Source organism: Penicillium argentinense, assembly GCF_028826775.1.
Source record: "Penicillium argentinense strain IBT 30761 chromosome Unknown utg000004l_segment0_segment0, whole genome shotgun sequence".
Taxonomy (NCBI): Eukaryota; Fungi; Ascomycota; class Eurotiomycetes; order Eurotiales; family Aspergillaceae; genus Penicillium; species Penicillium argentinense.
The window spans coordinates 1,794,169-1,816,533 of record NW_026622663.1 but is presented as its reverse complement, the minus strand read 5'-3'; the positions used below and the strand labels follow the sequence as shown (position 1 = coordinate 1,816,533).

Sequence of the window (22,365 nt, the reverse complement as noted above, 5' to 3'; positions counted from 1 at the left end):
TACTCCAGCATAGACCCTGGTTTCACCAGCTCTCTTGCTCGCCATGGACGCTCCCGAGCCGGCCGTGTTGCTGGACCTCCCCATCGAAATTCTGTTCATGGTCACCGATTACCTATCGCCTGTCGATATCGCCTGTCTTGCTTTGTGTTCCAGGGGCGTGAAGTCGATTTTCACATCCTGGGATGGACGATTGCTGGGTGATATGCCTTTTCTCAGAGACCTGGGAGACACGAGCGGAGAAAGATCTACCCTGTTGACGAGATTCATACATGACAACCCCAACTTTTATATCTGTGCGAGGTGCTTGCGACTTCACAACTGGAGAAAATTTCCCCCGCCATCACGGTTCGTCCCTCCAGCCTGCTTTCCAGAGTTCAAAGACCTTGCAGTCCATGGAAACTGCGCGAAACTCAGGGAGAAACAATTCCCTATCGGGCTTCCTTTCTACGCAGGGATCGAATATGAACTTCATTTTCCCCACGTTCAGCTGGCCATGAAGCGATTCTACCACGGAAAAGAGCATGGAATCCACACAGACTCACTGTGCTTCACCGAAGCAACGATAAGTCGCGATCCGGTCAAGCGAGATATTCTTTATGGCTTCATGCCCCACCAGGAGTCAGTGAAAAGAACTTACCTTACATCAGTTGATGCCAGATTCCGGACACGCCCCCCGTCGCTTTGTATTCGTATCCAAAGTTTGGTCATGATCAACAGTCAAGACGTGGCCGTATTTCCGGAACTGAAGCACACGATGTGTGCTCACTTTACCTATATCTGTTCTGGAAAGCACGGTATACTTAGCGTCTATCCTGACGCTCGGTCCTTTCTCAAAGGCTACTCGATGGCCGATAATCATGGTCAGTGTCTTCAATGCGGTATCGAGTGGGACCTTGAAATACGTATGATAGGCACCAAACATCTGGCCGTTGTCGTCACGAGATGGCTTGACCTCGGTCCTGGTATCCCCATCAATGGACGTAAATGGAACGATTACTATTGGGTCTACAATTACAGGCTTATCCATAGTCTGATTCCGATGAGAGAAATGTGGAATAACCCCTTTGACAATGTTCGCCTGCCTCGAGCAAGTTTCGAGTCCGGGGTTGTCGATGCTCACAGCAAGAACAATCTCTCACACGAGGAGCTATGTATTCGAAATCTGTCACTCTTGGATGGAGAAAGATTCAGGGACGTTCTGGAATTGTCTGCCAGTGGTCAAGGAAACTTGTGGGCCATCGGCTCAGTGTCTGGAATTTCCCCTCACACCTCATGAATGCCCTAAGCTCCAAGATTTACTGTCCGTAGGAATCCAAAAAAATTTCTTTATCGACATTATTGCATTATTGAAACTAGGGCAGGGACCCTCACAGTATACTTCGGGAAAGCACATGGTCGTGCGGGATGCCGTCATCTGCTGGGGTCAGCTGGCGGTGAGTCGGCGCAGGCAAAAAAAAGTGCCTTACCTCCGCAGCCCCCCACGATGGATCTCCCTTGACGATCGACTCCTTTATCCCTCCCTCGACCTCGTTTCCTACAAGCCGCGGCTGTCCAAAAGCACCCGGTGAACCTAGGTAGGACTGACCACGAAGATCTCACCATCTGTCCCGAAAACTCACCCCACCTGCCTTTCCCAACAGTTTCCCGTACCTAGCGCCATGTCGTTCGGTTCCTATATTCTCTCGGGCATCAGCTCGTTCGTCGTGGTGACATTATCCCTCTTCGCTCTGGGTCAAAAGGTCCCCCGCGCAGCCTTCGTTGCCCGCTGTCTTGCTGCATACGGCTCCCTCCTTCTCTGCGCAACCTACGGCGTCATCGCGTCCATCGTTCTCCGGCTGGTCGGCTATGGCCGTGTCTCGCAATGGGCTACTGCTCGCAGCTTCAAGTGGGTGATGCGCCTCACTACGGGTGTTCGTTTCGATATCGTTGAGGGCGAGGAACACCTTACTACCCGTCCAGCGGTGTTCATTGGCAACCACCAAACCGAACTGGACGTCCTCATGCTCGGCGCCATCTTCCCGCCTTACTGCAGTGTGACGGCCAAGAAGTCCCTGCGTAATATCCCCTTCCTTGGCTGGTTTATGGCTCTGTCCCGAACTGTCTTCATTGACCGTGGAAACCGGGAGACTGCCATGAAGGCCTTCGATGGAGCTGTGGATGAAATGAAGGTCCACCGTCAGAGTGTCTTTATTTTCCCTGAGGGTACTCGAAGCTACTCTGATGAGCCGATTCTTCTACCGTTCAAGAAGGGTGCATTTCATTTGGCTGTAAAGGCTGGTGTGCCGATTGTGCCCGTTGTCACTGAGAACTACTCCCACGTTATGTCGCCGCGGAACTTGCGGTTTAACGCCGGTAATATCAAGGTCAAGGGTAAGTTTTCTTGTTGCACTATCTGCACTCTGATGTCACTGCTAATCCTCTAAAGTACTGGCTCCTATTGAGACCAAGAATCTGACCTCCGCAGATGTGGACCGTCTCACCACCACCACCCGCGAGAGCATGCTCACCACTCTCCTTGATATGGCCCAGGCCGAGGATAACAAGGTTGAGTCTTCTCGTGCCAACGGTGTCTCGACTGCTGTCGAGATCTGAGCACCACAGCCTCCTTCCTAAGCTATAATCTTGCCGTCATGACAAGGCAGTATAGGGTATATCTTTTCTCCTACCAATCGCCCAGCGCCACCTATACAAACCGTCCTTCTTCAAGACCTCTAATCCGCCTATTAAAGCAAGCTTCGAGTTTGACTACGACTGCTGTACATCCACGTCGTCTCCGCTTGGTACATATACCTGCTTTTTCCTTCTTCCTCTAGAGTCTGCACGGACAAACCACGTCATTGCACGCTGTGAGCAAGTTTAAGCGACGTCTAGCGGCACTAAATTCTTGTTGGATTCAGCTTCAATGCCGCGAAATGATAGCCTATCCCGCTCTTGGCAGGGTACCATTTCGGATTCCTCACTTTTCGTGCCTTTTGGATACTCGGCATGATTGAATTTTCTTGCACTCCCCTCACTTGTCTTCAGATGTATATATCCTTAGCGTGAAAAGATTACATGACCTGCTTTTTTGCTTTGACCTCGGTGCAGATGACCCTTTTTCTTGTCTTTTGGGGTTGATTTATTTGCGGAATAGAAGAGTCCCTTAAACTAGAGATATAGCGTCAAATATACGGGTTTGTTGATCGTAAATGCAAAGTAATCGTCACGCGAACGCTCGGTATCGTCATACCAGATGCAAAATGATGCGAATCGCTGAATTCCGAAAGTGGCTAGATCAAGGGCGCAAAGCGCAAATGAGACATTCGTAGAATGGGATAAGTGTCAATCCTCCTATCGCCGTTGCACACTCGAGAGAACGGTATTTTCTACCGGATGCACACAGCGACCCTCCGCGCAAGCCCGCACATCTAATTCAATATCAACCTCCTGCGGCGGAAGCCAAGGATCGGTAATAGCAAATGGAACGCTCCAAGGGTTCATATCACCAACAACCTTCTTGACAGAAATGGGAATCCGCTTTTTATCAACCTTTCCATCTGGATGTGAGAGATTGATATAACCAGGAAGGTGATATAAGCCATCCTTCTGAGAGTTGAACGGCATTCTGCCGATATGAGGACCTGATGCAGCGGTGGCGAGGATATAGTCTGACTCGAAAGCCTGAAGTTGAAGACGCACGGTATCGAGATGACGTCCGTTTCGAGTAATGTAGACATGCGGGTATATAGGACCCCAATTCCATGGTGATTGGGGGATGTGATTCGGGTCTGAAGATACACCATACGGCTTTGGTGCTCGGAGCGGGCTCACAGGCTCTGGGGGAAAACGTTCTTGAATTCAAGAGTCTTAACCCACGGGGCGAGAAGAGCGTCGCCGGTCATTTTGAGGTAGGCTTCCTTCAATGCCCAGTAGGAGTAGAATAACCGCACGCCGTATTGGATGATGGTCCGTTCACTGTGGAATTCGGTTCCGTCCGCCCCGGTGTGTTCTGGAACAAAAGAATTGGCGTAGCCGAGACGTCGAGCTTGTTGAAGAACTTCTTTCGGATTTTTCATTGTTGCAAGTTCTGTTCGTGAAAATACTTCGCTGAAGACGGCTACGAATTCTTTAAAGTCATGCATTGTTCGAGGGGCCTTATTGCGGCGCTCGTTGACGCAAGTGATGTCAATGCCAAGCTGGGAAGGCTCCTTTGAAAGTGAACTCGAAGAAGCGCGCTTGAGCAGTTCTTCAGAAGGCTCAATTGTCCCCGCGAGTACGGTCAAGGATGCTTGATGGGTGACATTGAATTCGATCTCAGTTGACGAATTGGATTGATAGAATGGGCGATTTTCCGGCTTTGCGGTTCGACTGATGACAATATCTTTCCAAGGCACACCACAGGCATGGTGGATATAGAGGTACTTCAACAGACTGGATGCCAACGACATGCGCCTGTCCGCCGCGAAGTGATATCGCTTCACGGCTTCCTGCTCCGTGGGGCGCAGTGTGTGCAAAAGGGGAAGATCAAGGCCATTGACCTCCCATTCTCGGATGTCGATGTACCATCGCACTAGGCTTGGAAGCCCACGCGTAATGGAGTCGAGACCTTCTGTGTTAGGTTCATTTCGTTGAACATCTGCTTGACTGATCTCATTTGGCGCCATGTTGGCGACTCGGAGAGTGGGGGTTATAAGCCGGCCGAATGTTATGACAGTAGAAAAGTTCCAAGTAAATCTGACGCTTGGCAAAACAATATCCCACGGGGGCTTTGGTGTAGTTAAAAGGATATAAAAATTACCGCAAAAGCGATAGAGTAAGCCTGACGAGTACAAGCCGCAGGCTCAAGTTGCATGCTGGACTCCAGATGGGGGAAGATGTTCCGATCACGTGGCGATAACTGATTCCCCGCGGAAAGATAAAGATCACGTGTGTCCAAAAGAGTCATATCGAAGGTCGGTCCACGCCACTTAGGTTTTCTTGCATCTACAGTCATGACCGTTACAGTGGGAGTCCTTGCCCTGCAGGGCGCGTTTTTTGAACATATCCAATTGTTGAAAAAGGCGGCCGAGCAAAATTTCCTGCCGGACTGGGAATTCATCGAGGTCCGCACGCCACAAGAGTTGGAGCGATGCGCCGGACTGGTCTTGCCTGGCGGAGAGAGCACGACCATGTCTCTGGTGGCAGCCAGGTCCAATCTTTTGGAGCCCCTGAGGGACTTCGTCAAGTAAGTCTATTAATTGAGCCCATTCGCATTTCCAGCAATCTTCTAATGTGGCAAATGTAGAGTGCATCGCAAGCCAGTTTGGGGCACCTGCGCAGGACTAATCTTGCTGGCTGAGTCGGCCAACAAGACGAAGAAGGGAGGGCAAGAGCTCATCGGTGGTCTTGATGTGCGAGTCAATCGCAACCATTTCGGCCGACAGACGGAGAGTTTCCAGGCCCCATTGGATTTGCCATTTCTGGGTGAAGGTGCGCCAGCCTTCCCGGCGGTCTTCATTCGCGCCCCCATTGTCGAACGTATTTTGCCACATCAAAAGGGAATTCAAACCGGGGAGACCGAGCTGGAGGAGACTGTTGTTGCGCCTTCTCGGCAAGCCAAGGGAGCCGCCGCAGAGGCCGCCACGGCCGATCACGTTGAAGTACTGGCTACCTTGTCCAGACCGGCCTCGCAGATCGCCACCCAGGGACGGGACATCAGCCCGGACAAGGAGCTTGGCGATATCGTTGCAGTGCAGCAGGGCAATGTGTTTGGCACCAGCTTTCACCCAGAACTGACTGGAGACGCGAGAATCCATGCATGGTGGCTGCGCCAGGTGCAGGCCGCTGTGAACATTAGAAACAAGCTGGGACAATAGAGCATAATAGATGGCACGGAGAGAGAAAGAGATATGTTTGTAAATAAGGGTATCGGGTGCATAGAATAGAATCCTGTTCGTTCCTAATTAAGATCATTCCGGGAAAGTAACGCCATTTTGTGCCGGGTCCATTGTGCCGCCTATTATCCGACATTTACCTTCCCTGGCCATACTCCTCGTCTTCGCGCTGGCGCTGTTCATCATAAGCCCGGCCATAACCACCACGGCCAGGATCGTACTCCTCACGGTATTCGTCGCGGACCTGGCCACCCGATTTTCCGCGACTATAAAAATTGTTAGTATCAGTTCTCAAGATAGCTCGAATATTTTAAAGTATAGCTTACCCATACTGCCGACCCTCCTCGAAACCAGTATCCAAATCAGCCCGGATGATGCGCTCATCCAGCTTGGTGCCGCCAACGTACTTCAAGCAATCCAGGGCATCTTGATGGGTGTAGTATTCGACGAAGCAGAATCCGCAGGGTGTCTTGTTGAAACGGTCCAGTCCCATCACCAGTCGCTTGATCTCGCCGCACCTGTATATCACGGTTAGAATATGAAAGCTTTGATGGAGGGTGATTTGACCCACTTCGAGAAGAGTTCATGGATTTGTTCCTCGGTGGTGTAGAAAGAGCTAAGATCGATCAGCTGCACTGTCATTGGGACGCGGTCGCAAGGGCAGCATACAGGTTTCCCACGTAGAGAGTAGTCGCGCCTTCCAGACGTTTGTTGGTTTCCTCTTCTCGCTCAATGTCGCGGTCATCGCGGCGTCTCTTGTTCTGGCTTGTGTTGGCGCTGGGCTTCGCGTTCTCGGGCTGCAGCACGTACCTTTCCTGCATAGTATGCACTGGGCCGATCGAGGCGATCGACGGTCTTGATCGGTAACAGGCTCATAGTGAATGGTGTGGTGAGGTGTCGGAGTGGGTTGAAGATGGAAGAAGCGGAAAGGCGAAGGAAGCTCGGAGCTCCCAAAGATTCTTGGCGCGCAGGAATTCCACCGCATCAACACAACCCCAAACTCCCACCTTCCACCTTGCGTGTCCGCGATGACCTAGAGCCTTTTCTCTCAACAACCGCCATAGTTTCCCACTACACCTCTTCATGCCCAAGGTCAACAGCTACGCGCCGGCCTGGCTGTGCCGGCCGGCACCTGGCGCCAGCCTTTTCACCAGCAGCGCAATCGCAAATTCATCGCAAGACGCCAAAACCTCTGCGAAGCCGAACCCAGCTAGCGGAGCCACCAGAACTATCGCGAAGCGAGGAAACGAAGCGTTTGCTGTGGTCGACAATGAGATTCGCTGGTCTAACCTAGCGCGAGTTAAGGGTCAATGGCAACAGCAGCAAGCGAGGCAGAAGAAGGGTCCTGCTGCTCTGCCTAAGGAAGCGCCAAATGGCAGCGGGCTCCCGGCTTACAGGGTAAGTGTGGAAATCGCAGCTCGACATCCATTCGTCCAGAGCATATGAAACTAAACTGATAATCTATAGGTTCTGGCTGTGCCGGTCTATGGTCTGATTAAACAAATCATCCCCTCGCCCAACGGAGCCTTTCTCGCAATCGTCACCGAGCATACTGTCCACATCGCTGTGCTCCCCGATGCTTCTCATCTGTCGTCGACCGATACCGCCCAGATCCGCTTGAAGACCTACCAACTCGGTCCTACAACCCATGTTATCCCGGAGTCGCCGGTCGTCTCTGCCTTATGGCACCCGTTGGGACTGCACACCAACATCGGAGGCTGTATCGTGACCATTACTGCCGATGCCGCAGTGCGAGTTTGGGAGTTGGACAGAAACAATCACTGGTCTTTCGACCAGCCAACGCTGGCAGTGGATTTGCAGAAGCTGGTTGATGGAACCTCCTCCGACCAGGACTTCGCGCCCACTGGCTTTGGCAAGAACAAGGGATTCTCCGCGGATGTGTATGACATGGAGGTCGCGTCGGCCTGCTTCGGGGGTAACAATACTGAAAGGGAGGATGCTTGGGCGCCCATGACCCTCTGGGTAGCCATGAGACCGGGCGACCTCTATGCCTTGTGTCCTCTGCTGCCGTCCAAGTGGCAGACTCCTTCTACGACAATCCCCGCTCTTTCTTCGGCTATCATCCCCAAGCTGTCGGCTCTGGAAGAAACACCCGAGGATCTGGAGGAGGAGCTCACTGCCTGTCGTCAGCAGTATGAATGGCTACGTGAAATTGACGATCAGGCGCCCTTGGACCCTCCTGCTGAATTGGAGATGACCCAAGGAGCAGAGATTTTCATTCGACCCGGCAACCCTAGTGCAATTCCGCGTCTCCAAGGACCCTTCCGCTTTAACACGGGCGATGAACTCGACGATCTAGATCTTTGCGATATCCTGGTGATTGCTGCCAAGCTAAATGTCGAAGATTTGATGATGGGTGAAGATGAGGAGTTAGCAGTGGAAGCTAGCGAGCGAGAGAACCTATCTGCGACGGTCATTTGCTTGACTAGCGGCAATGGCCAAGTTCACATTTGTCTGGAACTTGACGGTATCGAAGGACAGTGGTTGCCCAAGGCGCACAAAAACACTTTCCGCACTCCTCTCTCCGAACCTGCGGATCTGGTTTTGGTGGAATCTCTTGATACTATCAAGACCAACGGAGGCGGAGCCGTTACCTGGCCTACGTTCACTCGGGATGTCCATTCCCGATACTCCTTCTTTGTGACGACTGCCAGTAACGTGGTATTCTTCAGCATCGCTTCTTGGGCCCAGACGCTCGAAAGCGAGCTGCAGGCCGAGGATGTGTCTGGCTCGGACTTCCGTCTGGACGTTCTCTGCGGCGGTGATGTCGCGAAGCGAGAACGGATTCTCCAAGTCCCGCACGCAGACAGCACGGCCAAGAATGAGCATCTTCCTGCGTCTCTTGTCTTCTATGATTACGATCTCGGCTACTTGCTACTTACTTACCTCTCTTCCAACCCTTATGCCGCTTCCATGGATACACCGGAGGATTCTTACTCTGGCTCCACCGATCTCCTCGAGAACACGTCGCCCGTGGCCGGTTCCCCTGCCTTGCCTCCCCGTCGCGCGCCGTACCAAGTCCCCGCCATTCTCTATGCGCCGTCTCCATTGGACTCGTTTGTTGAGAAGCACGTCCCGCATCGCCAGCGACACACACTCCAGGAGCAGGTGCGCCTCTCCCCTGCGACCTTGGATCTCGTTACCGTTGCCCATCGCGTGCTCTCGGCCCACACCAATGCCATCGAGCGAGCGGCCTCAGACCTCTTCCGTCGCTGTGAGCGGTTGTCATTTGAAATGAAGGATCAGCTTAGGCAGCTGTCCGATGTTGCCGACCGCATCAAGGGGGTGACCAGCGAAATTGGCCCAGATGGTCGTCGGAAGGAAGGCTCTCGAAATAGTGAAGCCCTTGACAAGAGACTCGATGCCGCGAAAGACAGACAGGCTGAACTTGCCCAGCGTTATGATGCTTTGCGCAAGAAGCTTCTCAACTCTGGCGGCCGCCCTCTGAGTGAGAAGGAGAAGTCCTGGATTAACGAAATCAACGTATTGTCCGAGTCGTTCAGCGAAACAGAGCCAAAGGGCGACGAAGAGGATCAAGTGCTCGCGCAGCGCTTGGAGACTGTAAGTTATAACCTTCTCATTCCAGTTACAACTTCATGGCTAACATCATTTTTAGGTCAAACGTCTTGCCGCTAGCCTGGTCTCAGAGACCAAATCTATCATGGCTAAAGTGCCTTCTCCCGAGCCTCGAAGCCCGTCTTCCCCTGGTGGCTCGCAGCCCAAGGTCCCGCAACGTCTGCAGCGGGCCAAGATTGAAGATGCCATGAGAATGGTGGAACGAGAGTGAGTATATCGAATTTATATAAGATGATGATATTTACTAACTATCGAATCTAGGTCCGCCGTTATAGATGCAATCACGTCCCGTTTGGAGCGACTCAATACAAGTTTGTGAGGCTGGGTGACCTGAATACTCTGGTCAGCTGTTTTTCTTCTGGTACATAACGCGCTGCTCAGAACGTACAGCGCATTAGCACAATACTTACTTGTATGCTAGTCTAGAGTACAACGATGGTATGAAATACATTCTTGAAATGTTCCACATCTGCATGAGACTTCTTTCTTATAATATGAATAAAATCGCCCAAATCCACTTCCAAACTACAGTAATGTATACTCCGAAGTTCGATCTAGCTATCGCAATTTGAAAGCTCTTCTCTCAGGACTCCTCCGCCTTCATCATCTACAAACCCAAACAAAGTAAACTCTCCTGCGGGCACTACGATTCTCAAAAAGTCAGAATCTCGAATGCAACACGATACAATTTCACAGGGGAAACCTACCTCCCATCAAATACCCTTTCCTCGGTCCACGCCTGGCGCGGTAATGCCCAGAAACCTGCTCAACGGGATCACATACGCGCGAAGCATCAACCCCATTCCCATCCATGATATCCAACCACGCCGAATGTCTCAGATTCATGTACGGTGTTAAAGGTCGGGATGGAGGCTGGGGAGATGTTCGTTCTTCGTCCATGTCGAGGTATTCGAGTGCGTCCACGAAGACATCATCGTCGCTGTCGCTTGATTGGTTTTCTGTAGATGGTATTAGTATCTCTTCTAATCCCTCTTCCCAGATTTCATCTCCAGGTTCGCTATCAGACCTTGCGGTGTCGCTGGGCTCTACAAGGTTGTTTCGAAAACGTGGTGGGGCATTCCTATTGACCGGAGAATAGATGGTTTCCTCATTCTCAGAGAGTCCGTGAGCTTCGAACTCGTCGTCATTGAATTTCCGTTTGTCTCCTCTTTTCCAGCATCCGCTGCATGCCTCTGTCTGGTCTTTTAGAAATACCATCCTATTGCCCTTGCATTTGTTTGCCTTCTCTGGTGGACAGGCGGTGGTGGTTACTTCGCGGATGCAACCGCATACAGTGTACTTTCGAACCCAGAGAACACACATTGTGAATTCGGGAGCTGGTGGTGATCTCTGATCTTCGATTCCCAGGATCGAAAATGGTACAGGTGGGATTTGGGATGCTAGATTTATCTATATAGCTGCGTCTGGTAAGTGATTTTGAACTAGATAAAGAGATTGTGCTTTGAAAGAGATTATGAGACAGAAGAACTCGGGGCTAAACAATCAAAGATAAGCCCACAACCCGTTTCTTTGTCGTAACAAAGAGCATACTGTGACAATGGTGAGAGCCCTTCTGTGTTTAAGGAGTAATTCGTACATAGAATTCAACTGAACAATCGTGGATTTCCAGTATTTGAGGCCTGACCTGTCTAATCTGTGTAATATTGACACTCATGGAGAGATCTTTGCTCCTGCTTTCTAGCTCAGCAACATCGGTGAAATGATTTGAATGTCTGCTAGAAGTCGTGCGGTCCGGATTTGTGTCGATGGAACTCTGCAGTGCGTGCTAGAGTCAAAGCGAGTCAGTGCGAAAGAACTCGTTGACCATGACCACTTCATCAATTTCATCAAGCTCATCAATATCATCAGTGTAAGTGCAGTTTCCTTCCTGTGTGTTCTTAAACACACGTTCTACGTCGGATTCTGTATCAGCAGTGAGGCCATCAATATGAGCAGAGTACCTAGGGTTGCATTCCTGGTGTTCATTGACTTGCTCCTCGCTGTCGATTACCATCATTTTGGCATACTCCTTGTCCCGACACTTGGAAAGGAAATTGGCGAGTTTGCTAGGCTCCTCAACTCGGTCGATAACCCAGATGTAAAGGTCATCGATCACACTTTCCCACGACGGCAACACAAGGCTGGCGATACAACCCTCCCACTCGTGCATCCAAGGTCGAAAGTAACGATTCCACCAGAAAATATAATTCTGATGGTTGTAGGAGTTGAGAGAATGGGCCGCCGTACTCTCAGTGCGGTACAAGTATAGAACATATTCCTCCATGGGACCCATGACAAGCTCGAGGAGGAGATTGCTGAACCACTTGTGAAATGCATCATAACGATCTGGATCAAGTTGGAATTCCAGAACATCCTTGTTTAGTTTCTGGCGAGGACAGGGTGTTCTGTACAGGGGGTTAGAGAATAGCATGTTGTAGTCCTGCCACTCTCTAAGGAGTTTAACAGAGGCGCAATGCTTGTCCCAGACGCTTCCCAGCTCGGCGGCGCACAGAAAGTCGTAACAATGTCCCTTCAGCCATGCCATGTAGCTAATGCGGCGCATAACGATGCAGGCGCAATTATGGAGGATCTCATGGGCTCGGTACACCTGGGGATTAACTTGGAGCCATGCTGGAGGGATGAATTGCCTGGCATCGTAGGCATAATCAGTGATGGAAGGCCTGCGTCGTTCTTCTGCCAGCTTCTGGGCCCTGCGTGCTCTCACCTTTTCCTCCATAGATGGTTGCCTTTTGATGGCAATGTCTGCGAGATGAGTATGTGCAGAGGCAGACTTGTTGGGAGCACGGGTGGGTATTTGAGGGCGGGTGTTCAAGATTGGCAAATCGGGGTGAGGATTAGAGTACTTCACGCGCAGAAAGATGAGTGGATGGAAGAAGCAGAGAATATATAGACGCGCAGATTAATTGAGTGCGAGAGGGGGTGTTGCCTGAAATCTACGCGCAGTTACTGCGAGGAAAGTGCCGTCCCGAGTGGGATGTCAACAACGGCCTGCGAACAATATCTTCTCACAAATCGGTACCACACATTGTAGGCCGACAATCAATTTCCTACAGTCTTGGAAGTGAATCGCGAACCGATGAAACGGTGCTACCCGAAAGAATTACTGTCTCGTCCCTTAAGCTTGTGATAGTCGTATTTTTTATTGACATTGCTTCAAAATCTTGAGATGGCCCACCCTTTTACCACCACTTCTTTCGACCCACATTTTCTCTACATACAAACTGCTTTCCGCCCAGACAGCAAACCATTTAAATGAAGGCCTGGGTACTATCACAACGGACTTTTCCCTTTCTTATTATCTCCAGAATTGACGGCAAAGGTACTTTAACCAGGAGGTGTATTAACAAGAGGATCCGAATCATCGTTGAGGGTCAACCTGGTAGATTGGAAAAGCTTTCACTGGACTCTTTTCATTCGCGTTAATAAGAATGCTTCTTACACTTGGTTTCTCTAGATTATCTTTTATTCATACCGTTGGATAAGGTGGACACCAGAAGCTGTCTCGACGATTTCGCTGACCTGGCCCGGCTCCAGGGCAAATGCCGCTTCCTCGAACTCCTTCTGCATCTCACCGCGACCGAAGAAGCCACTAGACTACAGTCAGTATTGCATCGAATCAGTCTCCAGGATCGGGGAATAGAACATACAGGTCGCCTTTCTTGCGGGCACTGCTGCAGTCGGACTCGGAGACAGCGATGTCCCCAAGGGTCTCGCCGGACTGGATGCGCTGCTCGTATCCCTTTAGGATTTCGATCGCATCCTCTTTAGAGCGAGTAATCTCGGCCTCGCGCCAGCTGCTGGGGCGGCGGCTGCCGCTGTGCTTGACCAGCAGGTGGCTGCAGCGAATCTTGCCTTCGCCTTGGCCGGCAGCGTCTGGGCGCGTGGCGGGAGTATGATGCGTCGCCATATAGATCTTAAGCTTCTCGGTATCGGTGTCGGCAGGAGGTTCCCAGCGAGATTCCTTGTTGGCGGGGTTGAAGTAGTAGGGAAGGTTCTTGGAGTTGGAGTGGCGAACTTCCCAGCCGGAGGGCAGTCCTGAATCGGCCTGAAGACTCGAGTGGTCAGTAGGCAACCGGATGGGATTCTATCCGAGGGTTACCTACCATGATCGATGGGATTGATGAGGTCGGTACACGCGTGGATGTTGACAGCTGAAGCGGAGAGCTCCCCAAGCGCGGCCGGCGGGCAGTGAATGCGGGGAGGCTGCAAACTATACAAACTCGGCCGATCCTCGCGCCTTCCGTCCACTTCTTCTGCCTGTTGCTTTGCTCTCACTTCGTCTTCTTTCCTTTTCATCCACCCCATTTCCCGCTTGCTTTTCGCATCCGCACACATTCACCTTCTATCACCTACATCCGTTTCTCTTATCGTGTCTTCGAGATGTCGTCCAGCCCCGCTCCTTCTGACGCTGGCGAGGCCAGACAACCCGACCAAATCCACTTCCGTTTCTGTCGCGAATGGTGAGTAGCCCCCGGTCGCAAGCCATGATTCCTGCACCCGAAGGCTCTGATCCTGACCCCCTCTCAGCTCGAATTTGCTCTACCCCAAGGAGGCCAAGCACGGCAACCAGCTCCTGTTCACCTGCCGTACCTGCCATGTCGGAGAGCCGGCCAGTTCGCCCTGTGTCTACCAGAACAAGCTTAACAACCAGGTCGGCGATACTGCCGGTGTGACCACGGATGTCGCTACTGACCCTACTGTATGTGATACCGTCTTCCTCAAGCTTTCTCAGTTTGGCTTTGTTGTCATGCCCGGCCTCTGCACCTTCTGTGGTGGTGCTATTCTCTGTTCCGTCTGCAATCTGACCCCGATGCTGGGTGAGGGCACGCAGGCCGACTAGGCGACTACTGACTGCCTCGTTCTTCCACTTGGATACTCGGCTGATGATACAATCCTCCTCGGTGGATTTAGCTTCCCCGTGCCAACAAACTCTGCCCGAGCTGCGGGGAGAGCGAAGCCGTCTTCTTTCAGTCACAGCAACGTTCTGCCGATACTGGAATGGTAAGTACTAACCCTGTATCTCCTTTTAGGGACCCTTCCGCTAATACCCGAAAAGAAACTGTACTACGTCTGCTGTGCCTGCGCCAACGTCTTCCTCTGATTTTTGCGATTTTTCGACCCGGCGTGGTCTTCGAATACCCCTACTTGTTTTCTTTTTTGTCTATTACACTTGTCTGTGCATATCTTCGGAGTTAGGCGATGGGAAGATAGGTGCATACAATGTGTGACTAGGTTTCGTTTGCCTTGTGTCTTTGGAGACGTGTTGCTTCAAAACATAATGGTAACTTTGAACCGGTCTGGTCTTTGTTTTCTGGGGTTATTGATACATGGAAATGCAAATTCTGCTCTAAATCAAACTCGCTTTGCCCAAATAAACAGGTATCACAGTAGATGATGGTGTTACACATGCACCGGCGCCAGCGACAAGATCTTGGACCACTGCTTGCCGCGCAGTTCCTGACCGACGACTCCTGGAAAAGTATCAGCATTTGAGCTCGTAGCAATTTCAGTGGCCAGAGATTTTCCAATTCCCCTGGCCATAGGGCCCCGGCTAGATAGAGATTCGAAGCACGCACCGTTCATTCTTGTTCCAATCGGATCCCCCGACTTGTTCACTAGCACACAGGCATTGTCGCCGAAGCGAACGACGGTTCCATCAACGCGCTGCAGCTCCTTTTTGACGCGCACGATAACAGCGTGTCGGATATCTCCACGGCGGACCTTGTTCGCGAGAGTGGTGCCGGTGCCCTCCGATCCGGCGGCCCTTTGCTTCTGAACGACGACGACTATCCGGTCACCTGTACCCAGCCAATGACGTTAGCTTTTTCGTTCTGAGTCTGATGTATCGATTCCTTGCGTTTGATCGCAATTGTCGAGTCTGGAGATGGTCGGGGGACTGACCGATTGTTGCGGCCCGCTTCTTCTTCAGGACGTTGACGCACTCAACGACCGAGGCACCAGAGTTGTCGATGCAATTTAGTAATGACTGTGGAGGAGTCAGCAAAGCCCATTTGGAGGGAGTGCAGGGGGTGTACCTTTAGTTGAATCATGTTTGCGCCTTGGGGAGTTGATGCTCGGCGAGTCGCATCACCACAATTTGTTCGGGGTTCGGAAGGGGTTTCTCCGAACGGCATATTTGTCCGGCCTACAGCCTCAAAGATCATCAGGCAAATCAACTGGTTTGGACTATGCGTTTCACTTCATTGTTTTTCTCAGGGTTCGATGTCTATTTATTGTAGTCAATAATCATCCTTTTGCCCTAGTAATCATAATGTATGAATGGCCTTTTCCAATTAAACGTCTCTTTCATTGTTCATGTCGAAACTGACGCTACCGATATATATCTCTACCCTGTGAACCGTTTCTTCCAATTGCCATATTGTGATCATGCTTGAGACCGATGGAAGGCTAGAAGATTTCAGTTCTCATTTAATAACAATATTCGCCAGAGGGAAAATGCTCAATGTTCACATCACATAATTTCCTGCATCGATTGCCGGCCAGACCGAATATGAGCACTTGCACTACGGTATGCAGTCGGACAACCGCGGCTGCATACATGGGCTTAATACCCGGCCTTACGAGGCAGACAAAGTTCGCATAGAGGAAGCTGGAAGCTCATGTGTGAGTGGGTTACAGTGCAAGGGGCAAGTGACCTGGAGAGGGGGCGGTCTACTCTTAGGAATCCATGGATTTCGATCCGCACCGTGATCTGGTCACGGCACTACTTGGGGCCGGATAGCACAGAGCCAATCAGTGCTGGAAAAGAAGAAATGCCTAGGAACGAGATGAGAGAAGACATCATGGAACCAAAATCATGGTTTAGAGGCATCACGACTTGTCGTCTGCTCGCTCGTCGGGTGTGCAATCCCACGGTTGTAGCTTGTACGCCTCTAATCGAGCGATGCGCCAATGAAGTTGGAGGTTGTCAGATAGCCCCATCGGTGTCCAGACAGAGAGCCATGAGAATCGGGGCCAGTTACTCTGTGAGCTATGGCGGACGGGGATGCTGCCATCGGTGCCCCGGCTGATATCACCTTGCACGTCGGGTAGGCATGAGGCTGGAGGTGCTGAAGTTAAAAGGCGGGCTGCGCACCCAAGCACGAAGAACAGTTCAACGATGTAGCGCTCGTCTGCACTTGGCCGCGCTGAGGGGACGGGCAAGGAGTAAGAAACCGGGCAGAATGAAGAAGAAATGAGGAGAGAGTGCCGAGAGAGGAAGGAGGGGGGGCAGAAAGCCAAAAGGGTAAAAGCGGCGAGGCGCGGACGGGCGACTTCGCGTCGCTGCGCAGCGCATAGCCTTCACCTTGCAATTGGGGACGAAGTTGGCGGCCATTCACTATGTTGGTCGTGTGAATGTCCTTTCTGACTTCCTGGCCTTTCTCTTGGATATCTCACCCCCTTTGTACTCGTCTCTCCCTTCGCTCAATCTGTCTCGTTCGACACTCCATCCCGCGTATACCACCCCGTGGTTGATGACCGGCTTCGTTCACTCCCTGCGGGTCTGTCGTTCTCTGTAACACCCACGATGCCGCCCAAGAGGGCGCGATCCAGTTCGTCTGCGCCTGAGCGCCGCGAGCGCCTCACACTGGCGAAACTGGCCAGTTACGACGATGTCGCAACAGATGCGCTGGTGGATCATGTATGCCCCCTGGCCGGCGATTGAACACCACCTGGCACCGACTGACTCCTGATCGCAACAGGCTTACTTTTGGACCACGATCCGAAAGAATCGGAACAAGTATAGCTCAGCCCGCGGTATTCACGACGATGAGGTTGGCCGCATCCTCCTGCACGATGTCGTCGTCGCGAAGGATATTCCCGGAGCGGAACGCAAGCTGTTGGAACTGCCCGGCTTGAGGAAATATATGGCCAATCTGCCGAGTCCTCGGGAGAAGGAATGGTTTCGTCGTCACCTTCGAAAATATATTCAGATGTATCATCCGGACTCTCCCTTCGAGGTCACCACGACGAACCGCTACATCATCACGCAGCCTGAGGCCGCCCTTTGCGCCCGCAAGTTTATCAAGGCCGGCCAAGAGATCAGGTACCTCAGTGGCACCCTCGTCTCTATGACCCAGGAAGAAGAGACAGATCTGGGCCTCACCCGCAAGGATTTTAGCGTGGTCATGTCCAGCCGCCGCAAGGCTGCCTCGTTCTTCCTGGGGCCTGCCCGGTTCGCCAACCACGACTGTGATGCCAATGGCCGCCTGGTTACGCGAGGCACGGAAGGGATGGCTATCATGACCACCCGTAATATATACGAGGGTGAAGAAATCACTGTATCCTACGGTGAAGACTATTTCGGTATTGATAATTGTGAATGTCTCTGTCATACCTGTGAGCGCGAAGTCCGTAACGGCTGGTCGCCCCACGCGGACTCCGATGCGACTAGCAAGGAATCCACCCCAGTCTCTGTGGATGAAGCTGCCCCTATCGAAAGCGACACAGGCAGTAAAAAGCGCAGGCGAGACTCCGACGTGGATTCGGACGATCTCACCTCGGTCTGCTCTACCCCGCGCAAGCGCACCAAATTCACGCGTCAGACTTCCAAGTTGCGAGAAGAGATCTCTCTCTCCGAACTCCCGATGGAGACTACTGCAACCCCCGAAACCGACACGCCATCCACGCCCGGCCCCGATCTCGGCCCGGCCCCAAATGCCTCTGCTTCTACCTGCGACCGCCCAACATCTCGCCTGCGACAGGAGATCGTTATTTCGGCACCAGCCGAATCGACCCCCGAGGCGCCATCAACCGATGCACTTTTGTCATCCATTGGAGACCCTGAGCTGTCTGAACTGAAGAATCCCGACCTCGCCGGGGCTGCCAAGGAATCGGCTGCTCCGGTCGACCCAACTAAGACGGACACCAACAACCAGGCCTCTGCTCCTGCCGACTGCTATTCCCCTAGCTCTGCCGCGGGCGAGTCCCATCGCTCGTCGACCTCGACCCTTCCCACATCCGTGGACGACACCACCAAGGCCGACCAGGTCAAGATCGAAGTGATCGAAGAGATCGAAGATACCAAGGAACAGGAACCCCTCGATCTTTCTGTGACAGGCCAGCCCGCCACTTGCCTCACTCCCCTGGATCAAGATAGCACCTCGGACTGTTTGGACTCACCTGGACCACTCGAATCAGACGATACCACTGAAACCGCCGTCGAAAAGAAACGCCGCGGCCGCAAGAAGTGGAAAATCGTCGCTTCTGTCGAAACCGAACGGCCAGTCGCCCGCGTCCCCGGAGACTACACGAAGACCTCGCGCCTGCTCGCCCAGAAGTACGACCGCTGGGTCGATTGCCAAACCTGCGAGTCGTGGTTCGTACAGTCGAACTCCTACCAGACCCGCCGTGAATGCCCTCGCTGCGAGCGACACTCCAAGATCTATGGATTCCAGTGGCCATACACGGACAAGGACCCGGATGGGCAAGAGCGGGTGATGGACCACCGAACCATCCATCGCTTCCTCACCATCGAGGAAGCACGTACCTCCCGTCAAGAACGCGATAGCTCCGACATCACCCCCACCCCCGAGCTGTCTGACGTACATCCCGAGACGGACACCAACGATGGGACAGAGTCTCGTCGCAGCACCCGGGCCAGTCGTCAGCGGACCCGAGAGCTTCGCATGACAATGTGAAGGGAGTCGATGAATCAATGAGGGAATGGATTGTAACAATTTACTGGAGTTTTTGCGAGACAGGACGTTACTTGTATTATTTTGGTTTGCGCATTGCAAAGTGGACATGGTGTTGAATAAGGTGCATTGGGGGAATTCGGGTTATTCATTTTCATCTTTCTGCATGGAGTCAAGCGATGCACTTGGGCATCTTTCCATATTCAACATTCGAACGAACATATAATGAAAGATCTTCATTGACTGTGCGCATATCCATGATGCTCGTAATTGCCTCATTTAGAGCCTCGGGATGATCAGTCCCGAATCGCCGATGTAGCTGCATCCCCCGCATTTCCCCCGATCGCCGTCAACAATAACTGCACCAATGACAGCGACCCTAGTGATTTTCAGCGTGTTCATTGATCCTTGGCTTTACGATGATGGATGCAAAAGGTTAGCACGAGATTACTTCCAGGAGCCTTTTGGGCTTTTCTCCGGCCGGCCAAGGTCTCTATGCCAGGAATGAGATATATAGACCCAGCATGGTCTGTACAACCGGAATAGTCAGCTCGAGTTTGAGAAAGAAGGAATTCCAGTCCAACATAGGATCTTCAAGATGAGGCTTCTTGTCACCCTCATCGCCACTGCACTGGCTTTCACAACCACAACAACAGCATACGACGACCCCCTCGTCCACCTCAACTATGGCAGCTTCCAAGGAAAATACGACAGCAGCTACAACCTCTCATACTTCCGCAAAATACCCTTCGCTTCTCCCCCAACCGGCGAAAATCGCTTTCGAGCTCCACAACCACCGGCGCATATCACAGACAGCATCTACGACACAGATCAGGACTTCGACATGTGTCCCCAGCGCACAGTGAACGGCTCCGAAGATTGTCTCTACCTAGGACTTTTTTCCCGACCATGGGATACAGATAAAGCAGTAAAGAGACCCGTACTGGTGGTTTTCTACGGCGGGGCCTTCATCCAAGGCAGTGCCTCGTTTACAATGCCGCCATCTTCGTTCCCCGTCCTCAATGCCAGCACCCTCAATGATTACGTTGTGATATACCCGAACTACCGCGTCAATGCCTTTGGATTTCTCTCCGGGAAGGCAATAATGGAATCATCGACTTCCGATCTCAATCCTGGTCTGCTGGATCAGCAGTATGTCTTAAAATGGGTACGATCCCACATTCACCATTTCGGCGGCGACCCCCGAAATGTGACAATATGGGGCCAGTCAGCTGGTGCAGGGTCCGTCGTTGGACAAGTCCTCGCAAATGGACGACACGGACAGCCAAAGTTGTTTTCAAAGGCGTTGGCGAGCTCGCCTTTCTGGCCGAAGACGTATGCCTACAACGCACCCGAGGCCGAGGCGATTTTTGCAGAGTTTGCGAATCTGACAGGTTGTTTGGGGAACACAGATCGCGAGACAATGTCTTGTTTGAAAGCTGTTGATGTGCAGACGATACGGGATGCGAATCTCGTTATTGCTGCTGGGAATACTTGGACGACGAGCTCATATACCTGGGCACCAGTTATTGATGGAGAGTTTTTGGTTGATACGCTTACTGAAGCTGTTAATGCGGGATCCTTGAAGACGGAGTTTGTTTTCGGGATGTATAACACCCATGAAGGGGAGAATTTTGTTCCTTCCGGACTGAAGTCTGAGGCTGGTGCTAATGGGTTTAATTCCTCGGTTGCAAGTTTTCATTCTTGGCTCACGGGGTTCCTGCCTGGATTCTCGGAGAAGCAGATTCGTGCTGTGGAGGAAGTTTATTACCCGGTTCTGGGTAGTACTGAGACGATCGACGAGTATAATAGCACGTACGTGCGTGCTGGCCTGGTTTATCGAGATGTTGTTCTTGCTTGTCCGGCTTATTGGGTTGCGAATGATGCGCAGCGGAAGGGGTATCTGGGAGAGTACACTATTTCGCCGGCGACTCATGGGAGTGATACCATATATGTGAGTCGAAACATCTGACGGAAAAGTGCGAGAAGCTAATCATGGAGCAGTGGAACCGGATCAATGCAGTGCAGACGAGAAATCCAGTCGTCTATGAGGGATATGCGGGTGCTTTTGCTAGTTTCTTTCAAACTGGTGATCCGAATGTGCACAAGCTGACGGATGCTTCCCAGCCTGGCGTGACTGTGATACAGCGGACCGAGGAGGAGTTTGTAGTTGTAGACAATGGATTTGAGAATACTCACCTGACTCAGCTGAAGAAGAGATGTGATTTTTGGAGGGGGCTGGGGAAGCATATTCCTGTTTGAAGTGTCAATACCGAGATCTACGTTAAGGAGATAGAATACACGAAACGTCCCGACCGAAGGATAGAACTGACCCCGAGGTTGGAATTACCGTGATTTTTCTGGCCCTGTTCTGCAACTCCATTGAGAGTTACGTCCCAAAACAGTTTGCTGGCTAGGGTTTCCCGTCGTCAGGCGGTTGCGATGCATACTCGACTCCTTCATACTCCGAATATACATGACTAAGCAGAACCGGCACTGAGAATCAGCCGTAAAAGTGGCTCCACCGCCCACTAAGTAGTCGGAATGTTGATCGGGATGTTGACTGCTCTTGTTGCTTCCTCACCTCCCGCCGATACACAGTCAGCCATGCTGTGCTATGCCGCAGGATTCTGTAGAGTACAACTGCAATTTGAGTATCACAGATCGAGGTGAAAGGTCGAACGACAGAGTGGGATTCATTTTCTGACAATATGTTCTTGACAATCAAGGGCCCTATGCAAGTGGATGTTGCAGGAGCCGGCAACAATTTCACCGTCTTGAAGGATGAAGTGTCTGGTGCTTGGAGGAGTTTCCCACAAAAGTGATACCCGGGTCGAGCTGAGTGAATTACGAGCAGGGTCGCGTGCTTAAAACCAGCGGGGTTTGCGCCAGAGTAGAGGTTTTCAACGCGGTTCACCGTCTTGGAGAGCTGGCTGGTTGTCATCTCGACAAATACCGAACTAATAATTCTCGTCAACGTATAGGACAATATTGGAAGCCATGATTGTGATATTAGAGCTCAAAATAACAGCAAACACCCAAGAAAAATGGAGTAGAGTCTAAGGAGAAGAGACGAAAAAAACTCAAGATGAGTAGCGAAGTTACTCAGACTCATGTGGAGCAAGTCGTTTTAAGATCGAATTTTACCGGAAATGTTGCGGACACAGATCGGATCTTAGAGATCTACAAAGCCTAGTCCAGCAATTTTGACCCTAAGAGGTTACGCGAACCGCCTCTTGCATCCAGACTGGGATGGT

The 22,365-nt window shown here is 51.8% G+C and overlaps 13 protein-coding genes across 13 annotated transcripts; 7 read left to right on the top strand and 6 right to left on the bottom strand.

Annotated features, from left to right (window-relative positions):
* Positions 1–43: 43 nt before the first annotated feature.
* On the top strand, positions 44–1,276 carry N7532_003593 (F-box protein; the record flags this gene model as incomplete). Its single annotated transcript, XM_056616087.1, has 1 exon — positions 44–1,276. The coding sequence occupies one exon, from the start codon at positions 44–46 to the stop codon at positions 1,274–1,276; it is 1,233 nt and encodes a 410-aa protein (XP_056476444.1).
* A 382-nt stretch (positions 1,277–1,658) lies between these two features.
* Positions 1,659–2,592, top strand: N7532_003592 (1-acylglycerol-3-phosphate O-acyltransferase SLC1; the record flags this gene model as incomplete). The annotated part of the gene is made up of 2 exons (XM_056616086.1): positions 1,659–2,370; positions 2,465–2,592. The coding sequence occupies 2 exons, from the start codon at positions 1,659–1,661 to the stop codon at positions 2,590–2,592; spliced, it is 840 nt and encodes a 279-aa protein (XP_056476443.1).
* Positions 2,593–3,806: 1,214 nt separating this feature from the next.
* On the bottom strand, positions 3,807–4,643 carry N7532_003591 (4'-phosphopantetheinyl transferase family protein; the record flags this gene model as incomplete). Its single annotated transcript, XM_056616085.1, has 1 exon — positions 3,807–4,643. The coding sequence occupies one exon, from the start codon at positions 4,641–4,643 to the stop codon at positions 3,807–3,809; it is 837 nt and encodes a 278-aa protein (XP_056476442.1).
* A 327-nt stretch (positions 4,644–4,970) lies between these two features.
* N7532_003590 (pyridoxal 5'-phosphate synthase glutaminase subunit PdxT) lies at positions 4,971–5,834 on the top strand (the record flags this gene model as incomplete). The annotated part of the gene is made up of 2 exons (XM_056616084.1): positions 4,971–5,203; positions 5,264–5,834. 2 exons carry the CDS (start codon positions 4,971–4,973, stop codon positions 5,832–5,834), a joined length of 804 nt encoding a protein of 267 aa, XP_056476441.1.
* A 154-nt stretch (positions 5,835–5,988) lies between these two features.
* N7532_003589 (nuclear cap-binding protein subunit CBC2) lies at positions 5,989–6,728 on the bottom strand (the record flags this gene model as incomplete). The annotated part of the gene is made up of 5 exons (XM_056616083.1): positions 5,989–6,118; positions 6,179–6,370; positions 6,424–6,468; positions 6,522–6,613; positions 6,663–6,728. 5 exons carry the CDS (start codon positions 6,726–6,728, stop codon positions 5,989–5,991), a joined length of 525 nt encoding a protein of 174 aa, XP_056476440.1.
* Positions 6,729–6,935: 207 nt separating this feature from the next.
* N7532_003588 (uncharacterized protein) lies at positions 6,936–9,768 on the top strand (the record flags this gene model as incomplete). The annotated part of the gene is made up of 4 exons (XM_056616082.1): positions 6,936–7,250; positions 7,320–9,434; positions 9,490–9,656; positions 9,711–9,768. The coding sequence occupies 4 exons, from the start codon at positions 6,936–6,938 to the stop codon at positions 9,766–9,768; spliced, it is 2,655 nt and encodes an 884-aa protein (XP_056476439.1).
* A 371-nt stretch (positions 9,769–10,139) lies between these two features.
* Positions 10,140–10,772, bottom strand: N7532_003587 (uncharacterized protein; the record flags this gene model as incomplete). The annotated part of the gene is made up of 1 exon (XM_056616081.1): positions 10,140–10,772. The coding sequence occupies one exon, from the start codon at positions 10,770–10,772 to the stop codon at positions 10,140–10,142; it is 633 nt and encodes a 210-aa protein (XP_056476438.1).
* A 469-nt stretch (positions 10,773–11,241) lies between these two features.
* Positions 11,242–12,186, bottom strand: N7532_003586 (uncharacterized protein; the record flags this gene model as incomplete). Its single annotated transcript, XM_056616080.1, has 1 exon — positions 11,242–12,186. The coding sequence occupies one exon, from the start codon at positions 12,184–12,186 to the stop codon at positions 11,242–11,244; it is 945 nt and encodes a 314-aa protein (XP_056476437.1).
* Positions 12,187–12,932: 746 nt separating this feature from the next.
* Positions 12,933–13,576, bottom strand: pin1 (peptidylprolyl isomerase ESS1; the record flags this gene model as incomplete). Its single annotated transcript, XM_056616079.1, has 3 exons — positions 12,933–13,059; positions 13,118–13,515; positions 13,574–13,576. 3 exons carry the CDS (start codon positions 13,574–13,576, stop codon positions 12,933–12,935), a joined length of 528 nt encoding a protein of 175 aa, XP_056476436.1.
* Positions 13,577–13,850: 274 nt separating this feature from the next.
* On the top strand, positions 13,851–14,571 carry N7532_003584 (DNA-directed RNA polymerase II core subunit RPB9; the record flags this gene model as incomplete). Its single annotated transcript, XM_056616078.1, has 4 exons — positions 13,851–13,930; positions 13,998–14,262; positions 14,382–14,471; positions 14,527–14,571. 4 exons carry the CDS (start codon positions 13,851–13,853, stop codon positions 14,569–14,571), a joined length of 480 nt encoding a protein of 159 aa, XP_056476435.1.
* Positions 14,572–14,870: 299 nt separating this feature from the next.
* On the bottom strand, positions 14,871–15,520 carry N7532_003583 (mitochondrial 54S ribosomal uL14m domain-containing protein; the record flags this gene model as incomplete). Its single annotated transcript, XM_056616077.1, has 3 exons — positions 14,871–15,268; positions 15,372–15,456; positions 15,506–15,520. 3 exons carry the CDS (start codon positions 15,518–15,520, stop codon positions 14,871–14,873), a joined length of 498 nt encoding a protein of 165 aa, XP_056476434.1.
* A 1,478-nt stretch (positions 15,521–16,998) lies between these two features.
* Positions 16,999–19,111, top strand: N7532_003582 (SET domain-containing protein; the record flags this gene model as incomplete). Its single annotated transcript, XM_056616076.1, has 2 exons — positions 16,999–17,112; positions 17,174–19,111. 2 exons carry the CDS (start codon positions 16,999–17,001, stop codon positions 19,109–19,111), a joined length of 2,052 nt encoding a protein of 683 aa, XP_056476433.1.
* Positions 19,112–19,706: 595 nt separating this feature from the next.
* On the top strand, positions 19,707–21,370 carry N7532_003581 (putative carboxylesterase; the record flags this gene model as incomplete). Its single annotated transcript, XM_056616075.1, has 2 exons — positions 19,707–21,062; positions 21,113–21,370. 2 exons carry the CDS (start codon positions 19,707–19,709, stop codon positions 21,368–21,370), a joined length of 1,614 nt encoding a protein of 537 aa, XP_056476432.1.
* Positions 21,371–22,365: the final 995 nt, after the last annotated feature.